This window comes from Frankliniella occidentalis, unplaced genomic scaffold, assembly GCF_000697945.3.
Source record: "Frankliniella occidentalis isolate FOCC.00 unplaced genomic scaffold, Focc_3.1 Scaffold88, whole genome shotgun sequence".
Classification (NCBI taxonomy): Eukaryota; Metazoa; Arthropoda; class Insecta; order Thysanoptera; family Thripidae; genus Frankliniella; species Frankliniella occidentalis.
Window position 1 is genome coordinate 315,491 of NW_026267217.1, and position 8,600 is coordinate 324,090.

General features: G+C 54.0%; 3 protein-coding genes and 1 long non-coding RNA gene across 4 annotated transcripts in view; 2 read left to right on the plus strand and 2 right to left on the minus strand.

The window, feature by feature from the left end:
- The first annotated feature begins 1,338 nt into the window (after positions 1-1,338).
- On the plus strand, positions 1,339-6,579 carry LOC113209825 (adenosine deaminase 2-like). The gene is made up of 8 exons (XM_026427532.2): positions 1,339-1,729; positions 2,089-2,331; positions 3,624-3,793; positions 4,086-4,223; positions 4,623-4,812; positions 5,300-5,457; positions 5,617-5,819; positions 6,088-6,579. Exons 1-8 carry the CDS (start codon positions 1,339-1,341, stop codon positions 6,266-6,268), a joined length of 1,674 nt encoding a protein of 557 aa, XP_026283317.2. The 3' UTR covers positions 6,269-6,579.
- Positions 1,470-2,845, minus strand: LOC127749760 (uncharacterized). Its single transcript, XR_008011342.1, has 3 exons — positions 2,694-2,845; positions 2,070-2,369; positions 1,470-1,607 (listed from the first exon to the last, which is right to left on the minus strand). It is a non-coding gene; the product is annotated as an uncharacterized LOC127749760 (long non-coding RNA).
- The window catches only part of LOC113209832 (calexcitin-2), a gene marked incomplete in the record, with an annotated part of 119,770 nt that continues 117,302 nt past the window's right edge, over positions 6,133-8,600 (plus strand). Inside the window, 1 exon segment of the mRNA XM_052269307.1 lies at positions 6,133-6,277.
- On the minus strand, positions 7,197-7,976 carry LOC113209833 (uncharacterized). Its single transcript, XM_026427547.2, has 2 exons — positions 7,702-7,976; positions 7,197-7,626 (listed from the first exon to the last, which is right to left on the minus strand). The coding sequence occupies exons 1-2, from the start codon at positions 7,858-7,860 to the stop codon at positions 7,231-7,233; spliced, it is 555 nt and encodes a 184-aa protein (XP_026283332.1). The 5' UTR covers positions 7,861-7,976; the 3' UTR covers positions 7,197-7,230.

Sequence of the window (8,600 nt, forward strand, 5' to 3'; positions counted from 1 at the left end):
CTCTCTCTCTCTCTCTCTCTCTCTCTCTCTCTCTCTCTCTCTCTCTCTCTCTCATCCCCTCCCTCCCTCCTCTTCTCTCCCTCCCTCTCCCTCTTATTCTCTCTCTCTCTCGCCCTGCAACACATCACTTGATCGCGCGCTGCCCCGCGCTCGCCTCGACCCAGTCTGAACAGAGCGCGCTGCTGCAGCTAGAGCAGTCTAGCGGGTACAGCCAGTGGCAGCGCGAGCGTCGCTCCCGGGCACACACTATTTTCTATCTCTCTCTTTCTCTCTTACTCACATACACGTACACACACACGCACACGCTTCTCCTAACGCACGTGGCCTTCCAAGTTCAGCGCCAGCACCAGAGCGCTGCACATCGGCGACAAAGCAGGTACTTTTAATAATCTCACTAATATCTGATTAAGTGCAAAATACAACTAAGTAGTACGCATCAGAAGGAAACATAGCTCAAAACTTTTTTTTTGACAGCCAAGCTGAAACGTTACTCAGTTGATCCGTAGCCTATCATTGTTTTAAAAAATAATACAATTGCCATTTGCATCATTCTTTTCTAAAAATGGGGGATGATACAAACACCGCACTAGTTCGCCCAGTCAAACGGATTTTGTCAAAATGACATCATTTTGATGCCATCGTCAAGATTTTGTCATTTTCGTTTTACGTTTCGATGTCATTTCGAGATCAAATGACATCCGTTTGACTGGCGCACAGTTTTAATACTCTCCATAGGTTTGCCCTCTTGTGTTAATTTCGCCATCAAACTCGTCGCGCTTGTGCCGGCTCTCGAGACCGGCGCGACACGGGTCCGTAAGTAATCGCGCGGGGTTTCGCAATGCAGCCCGTTGGGGGTAACGCTCGGAGTGTTGTGGGCATGTGGTAGGACCTACCACCTACCAGGTAGGTCCTCGTTGGGGAAGGCGAGAGGCTTAGGGTAAGTGTACCATACATGAATCATGGATCACCCCCGTCTATATTCGAACTCGTAAGTCAAAATGAGATACGAAAATGTGTAGGAGGAGGGCTAAGAGGTCTATACAGGAAACACGTTTCCAAATTTGCCAACCTACCAGATCTCGCATAAAGTGGGGGTGATCCAGATCCATGACACATGTTTGGTACACTTACCCTGCGCTCAAGTCTGGAGGGAAAGTTCACAAAATTTTGAAGATAACTAATTGAGTGTGTCAACTTAAACTGATTATAATATCAGATGTGCAGAGCTGACAGTCATCAGGTGTTATCTCTTATCGCCTGATCTGGTGCCGTAGCGGCCACGCCGGCCTGGCCGGCCACAGAAGGCTCGTGTCCGATCTGCCGCGCAGCCAGAACGTCATGTCGTCTACCTTCAGCCGAAACAGGCCCGGGAGGCGCTGGGCCATGGCGGTCGGAGCCATCGCCGCCCTCGTCCTGGCGGCCGCCGCCGTCGGCGTCCTGGCCGCCCCGAGGGACGCACCGAGGCCGGCGCCGGCGCCGCAGCCGTCGCCCGACCTCGGCTACCTGGTGGAGCGGACCAAGTTCCTGAGCGACGAGTCGCAGCGCTTCCTGGGCAACAGCCTCGTGCTCGGCGCCGCCGAGCAGCGAGTCAACGGGCTCCTCATGGCCTGGAAGCAGAAGGAGTACAACGTCCCGGAGGCCGACTTCCTGCCCGCGCACTCCTTCTTCCTTGTCCGGGAGGCCATCGAGCGCTCGCCCGTGTACAAGTTCATCAAGCGCATGCCCAAAGGTGAGCCCCCGCCAGAGTGAAGGAGCATCCTTTGCTCTTGAGTCATTTCAAAAGTTTGCAAACCACCGGTGGTGTCACCGCCAGAGGTGAGCATCGGGCGGTCCGCCTGGACCGGGATGGTCCGAAAAGCGAGAAGTGCGAGTGAGATGGAACTCTGGCCCGCTCGAGCGTCTCACTTCCACCCGTCGTTTTCGGACCATCCCGGTCCAGGCGGACCGCCCGATGCTCACCTCTGGTCACCGCGTCGTCAGCCGTCGACGCTAATCAGATCAAGCTTGTGAGCGACGGTCAGGGCCGCGCGCACCGCTGCTGCGTCGTCGCGGACGTGCTCTGGACTCACCCTGGGCGTGCTGCTGCAGGTGCCGTGCTGCACGTCCACGACCTCTCCGCCGCCAACGCCGACTACGTGGTGCAGAACGTGACGTACCGCGACCACCTCTGGGGACGCGTCTCTGACGCGGAGGTGCAGCTGCGCTTCGCGGCCGCGGCCCCCGCCCCCGGCTGGGAGCTCGTCGCCGACCTGCGCCGCCGTGCTGCCTCCGTCGCGGACTTCGACGCCAGGCTGGAGAGGGCGTTCACCATCACGGACATGAACCCCGCCCGTGAGTATACTCGTCACATACTCAGCACTGCACACCATCTTGAAACACCGCAAAGTCGTCCCAACCAACAATATTTATCATACCGACGCCGGTCACATTCCAATAAATATGTCCCAAAACTCTGGTTACTCATCTTTGAAAATTTTGAAAGATTTCGAAAGAGAATAAGTGATGACAACCAGGATAGGAAAGATTTTCTTCGCAATTCGATCACAACAAATCACGATTCTGTTCACTAACGTCACGTAAGGTGAGAACATGGTTGCCAACCATCGGCACAAAAAGTCCCCCTTGCTTCCCGTCGCCCTGAGGCCCTGAGCGAGTGTAGCGAGGTCACGGTGAACTCCCAGTGGAGAACTTACAAAAGCACTTGCTAGTCCGGCCAAAGTAGGGAGAGGAGAGTGGAGAATACGCTTCCCTAGCAGTGAATGCAGGGCAAGTCGACGCCATGCGGTTGGCAACCCTTTCAAGCTGCTCTCAACGACTCGAACGGAACTGATTGCGTGATTTGTTATTGTGCAGAGAAACATCGTTTTTATCGTGTCATGATATGCCGGTTTAACAGTGATATCTTCAAGTGGAGGCACACTTACGGCATTCACACCATGAGTGAGTTCGGCTGCCATCAGCTGCTGAACTCTACTTTGAAAGCTTTGAATACATCCTCAGAGGGAGGTTATGGACCCATTCATTCATCCGTTGATTCGAGACAGATGGATTCTGTGTGGCAGACCCCAGGATATTTTCTATCGCGATTCACTCGATTTCACTGAAGTAACCTAAGGTGAGCACTATTTTCGTATCCTGCCACAAGAAGTGTAGTAGCAGCTGCTCACTATCAGTAGTGTAGCCCCCTCCATTGTGTTCCACAGTCAATCAGAAGTACCCACCCAAACTAGATCAGTGCAGTTGCTATAGTTTTCACCATGTGGTATGATCTATCCACTTTCAACACTTGAATACCATGATTGTGACCATGAGTGTGGTGAGCCCTCCTATGTTGCGAGATTGAGTTTGTGTTGCGACAGACTGACGGACATTATTAGTGGTTTCAAAACTTTTTACTACTGCTCATTCTAAATTATGAATTTAGTCCAATTATTTCTTTGATGCTTCAGACTATACCTATGATCTGGAGACTTCAACCGCCCAAATAATGTACTGTTACATAATTGTATTAGTTGATACCACACACCACAATGGTGCAAATAAATTCTTTTTGGAAAGATGAAGAGATACTTGTCCTTCTACAAGAAGGGACAGTATTTCTAACTGTTGCGCCCGCCTTGCAGAGACTTACCCGGACCAGAAGACGGTTTGGCACGCGTTCGACACCACGTTCGGGGTGCTGTTCTCCCTGCTCACCTACGCCCCCGTGTTCCGGGACTACTTCCGGCGCACGCTGCAGGAGTTCTACGAGGACAACGTCATGTATGTCGAAATACGAGGAGTACTCCCCACAGTGCGTAGACGTCTACTCCACCAGCTTGCGCTCTTATTGAACTCGAGGCCTCTAGCGCCGCCCCGCAGTGGTGCCTCTGGAGTGCAGACGCTCGTCTTTGGGAGCCGTATAGAAAGCTGCGTCACTTTTAGCGGGCGGGGTACTTTTCCTACGGCTCTTTAATTAGTGGAGTGACCAAAGTACCCCCCAGCTATGACGTACGGCCCCCTGGACCACGGCGGCGGCGGCCCTTGAGGCCGGGCCGAGGACCCCGTCCGAGACTGACCCGTCCCCGCCCCTGCCTCCCCCGCAGCTGTTCGAGCTCGACGGCAGGGAGTACGGCCAGCTGGAGGTGGCGGCCCTCTACCAGCAGGTCGCCGACGAGTTCCGCCGCGTGCACCCGGACTTCCTGGGCGTCCGGCTGATCTACGCGCCCAGCCGCCATGTGTCGGTAAGCGCGGCGGTCTCACCATGTTGTCGTTGTGGAAGGGAGGTACCTTTCCCCCGCAATTTTTAGCTTTCTAAATCGGGTTTGTAAAATATCGTTGTTGGCTCGTCATGGTAAGGCATCCCCGCTGTTAGCCTTTTTCGCGGCGGGGCAACTCATCATAGCGTTTAGGAAGCATATTTGCAACCCCAAACTCAATAAAGGATGCCGGTAAAGCTGAAATGCAGAAAGAAGAAAACGGAAATCGCTACTCTTTAACATGGTGACTTCCGTTTTCTTGTTCCTCGCATTCTTCTGCTTTACCGGAATGGTTTATTTGACTGCCATGATAAAAATATCGCACTCTTTGAACTACTCCGTTTGAAAAGAGAAAACGAAGGATAAAAGTGACTGTGCCTGCAGGTGGGCCAGGTGCACGAGTACGTGGCGTTCTTCCGCCAGCTCAAGACGCAGTTCCCGGACTTCGTGGCGGGCTTCGACCTGGTGGCGCACGAGGACGATGGCCGGCCGCTGATCGACTTCGTGCCGTCGCTGCTGCAGCTGCGGCGCGACGTGCCCGACGTCAAGTACTTCTTCCACGCGGGGGAGACGAGTGAGTGCTAGTGTACACCCTTGGGAAAAAATCACCAAAAAATCATAAAAAATCATGAAAAAAACCCACAAAAGAATCATAAGAAATTAACGTAGAGTCAGGAAAAAAATCACAAAAAATCCAGAGAAAATCACAAAAAATCAAGAAAAACAAAAAAAAATCGGTATACGCTACAATTTTTAGTGAAGGGTCCCACGGTGCTAACAAACGGCAGAAGTGGGATCCTTTTATCATGGCCCTCTATTTGAGTTCAGGGTTGAAAGTGGAGGCTGTTTAGACGCCATAATAAAGCTACCCCACTCGGGAAATGTTACCTATGATACGATTATCATAGTCTGCGTAACACTTCCGTTTGCAATGCGTAGTTTAAATATGGTGCCGTGATAAAAGTACCCCACTCGTTGAGAAGGACGTAATTTGCGCACGATCCCTCTCAGGGGGTGTAAAAGTGTTACCTGTGATGACGGGTGAACTCTCCCCGCTCCAGACTGGGAACAATCTCTGACGGACGAGAACCTGGTGGACGCCGTGCTCCTGAACACGACTCGCATCGGGCACGGCTTCGCCATCGACAAGCACCCGAAGGTGATGGAGGTCGTCAAGTCCAGGGGGATCGGCATCGAGCTCAACCCCATCTCGAACCAGGTGGGTGAGGCAGGCGGGCGACGAGTGCAGATAGGTTCCCTTTGTCATACAATGTATTTCTGTTGTTGTTCTATCTATTCTGCTGCTCTGCTCTCATTGAAATGGAGTGTGAGAGGACAGGGGCAGGGTGAACTTGAACATGTTGTGTTCGACGCGTAGGTGCTGAACCTGGTGCGGGACCTGCGCAACCACCCGGGGGCGGCGCTGCTGGCCGACGACTACCCCGTGGTGATCAGCAGCGACGACCCGGGCATGTGGGGCGCGCGCGGCCTCAGCTACGACTTCTACGAGGCCTTCATGGGCATGACGGGGCTCAAGGCGGACCTGCGCACGCTCAAGCAGCTCACCATCAACTCCATCCGGTAGGTACCGTCAACCACGTCAACACGTGACCGAGGGCGGGGGTCCAAATGTCATGGGGTCCCTGTTGATAGTCATTATTGGAGTCCATAGCGATCCCATGATATTTTTACCCCGGGGTAAAAATGCCATGGGGGGGGGAGTCCCAATGGACTCCATTGACTGTCCTTAACCCTTTTTGGAAAGCCGATAATATTTGGATCTCCTGTAATTCACGCGGTTCTCAGAAGATCCCTTATTCGAACTATCCTGACTGTATGTGCTGCGCAGGTACAGCGCCATGGGCGAGCTGGAGAAGGAGGAGGCGCTGTCGCGGCTGGCTCAGCGCTGGCAGGAGTTCATCGCGGACGTGGACAACAGCCGGCTGGTGCTCCTCCAGCTGCGAGGCCTGTCGGCCGACTCGACCGACCACGACAACTCCATCCACAGCGGCACCAGCTGGGAGGCGTAGAGGGAGCGCGTGAGTGAGAGAGCAAGCACGACTGTGTGTGTGTGTGTGTGTGTGTGTGTGTGTGTGTGTGCGCGTGCGTGTGCGTGTGCGCGCCTGTTGGGCGCCAAGCAGTTAGATGGCGGCAGTATTAGGCGTACTTGACGTTGACGTGTTGTTGACTTGTCTAATTTCCGTTTGTCGAGCGCGAGTATGCGACTCGACGGCTGCCGTTTCTTTATTATTTATTTCGATAGCTCGTGTATTCGCGCGATGCGTGCGGACCGCCATGTACATATGTAAATAATGTCGCAATAAACGGAAAGTGAAGCGAACCCCGTGAAGAGAAGAATGAGTACTTGCGCCGGCGCAAAAAAAATACCCGGGGATTGAACCACGACTTTGAAAACTGATCTACTGACTCCAAGTCCGCATCTATTTCTGGTCCAGACCAGAAAGAAAAACATTCAGCTACCGAGACTGGTACGTCGGAACGGGCACTGAACGTGAACGGGGTCTGTCTGCACGCGGCGTATATATATATATGGTCTTTGCACGTTCAGTGCGGCTCCTTTTTTGGCCCCATGATGTAACATGGGAACGTGACCACCTAGTGGTCCCAGCGCAATGAACGTGGAAAGGTCCACGAGACGTTGAGAACGTATTTATACCGGCTGTGCATAACTATGTACAGTGTGTGCATCATTATGCATATTTTGTACACAATAATGCATACAAATTTGTGCATACTTATGGCTGTATAAAATTCTGCAAGTTTATGCACAGCAAAACGCATAAGGGTTTGGTGTGAATAAGCGTCGACCAGGATCGTACTCCTGACAATATCGAATAACGTCTATACAAAGAAGGCCTGCCGTCAAATAATCCGCGTAGAGACGGAGGCACAAGGTGACGTTAACCTCGACTTTCACAATGAACACTGTGCAACAGCTGGATGAAATTGTGTATTTTCTGTATTACATGATCTACTTTTTATTATTTATTTTAAGCCATGTAAGACCAACAAACACCACAGTAATAAATAAGAACAATACTCCTCCAAATATGCAAGACGTCATCGACAGTGACGGCGTGACGGCGGCTTGGGCCTCGTCCAAGCAGTCGCAATCGCACTTGAACTTGTCCACCCAGCACGCGTTTTCACAGTCCTTATTCAGCCCTCTGCAGTCCCTCGCACACTCGTCTGCCGAGGCGACGCACTTGACGGAGCACCCCTCGAGCGCGCTCATGTACTCGACGGTCAGAGTGTAGTTCCCGCTGCCCGCGGGGTGGCCGGCGCAGCCGCACACGCAGCTGTCCTCGCACAGGCCTGGGCAGAATATGTCTTCTTCGTCGCACTGGCTGCAGGGCTCCTTGGCGCACTGCAAGGGGTCAGTCGGTCAGTCAGCGGGCAGGAGGGTGTCGGCCGACCTCGGCGCACGCGTCAGCTTACTCACCTGCTCCTCACAGACAGTCCAGTTCTGCAACTCGGCGGGGGCGGAGGTGGGCCGTCGTGGGCGGGCGGCGCTGACGGCGTCCTCCGGGCGCGCCAGGGCGAGCGGCAGCAGCGCCAGCAGCGCCAGCAGCTCGACGGGCAGCATCGAGTACCGCGCCATCCTGGGGCCGACGACGGGCTGGGCGCTGACCGAAGAGCACCTCGAGGTGGACGTGGTGCTGGCGACTGGCGCGTCGCTGGTCCCGGTGATCGGCTCTCTGTGTGCCGCTGATAGTATTCGGGCCTCCTCTCGCGCCTCCGGGACTTCCTGGTGGGGGGTAAGGGACAGGGCCGGCGCGTGGGGTCAGAGGTCAGGACTGCGGCGATAAAGGGTCTCGGACAGGCTGCTGCTGTGCGCGTGTGTTCATTTGTCTCTGTGTTCCGGTTTTTTCGAGTGCCTTGGTGACTCGATGCCTGCTGTCGTATAGTTTTATTCGTTTTGATAACTCGCTGTCCGAACCTAGTGTTGACGGTCGGAGTGGCGCTACCCCTCGCCTGCGTGCGTGAGGGGGGCGGGGTGGTGTGCGAACGACACCGGCGATACTCCGGGCCGGCCGTGGCCGCAAGATGGCGCCACCGTTGTGAGAGCGAGAGAAATGGGAGGGGAGACGCGCTCCTGGGACTTCCCTCGCGAAGCTCCCTCCCGACGCGGAGTATCGACACGACTGGTACTCGCCGCCGCTGGCGAGCAGCACACATCTCTTGCATCTTCCTTGGACACGCACCCTGACACCGAATTAATACGGCCGATAACAGAACCCCTTTAATCATTTTCGTCCAAATTATTTCCTTGCAGAAAATTCGTTACTCATCAATAGGTTGTGTCGAATAACAAACACATTGATTGCTTCCCCAGCTAAA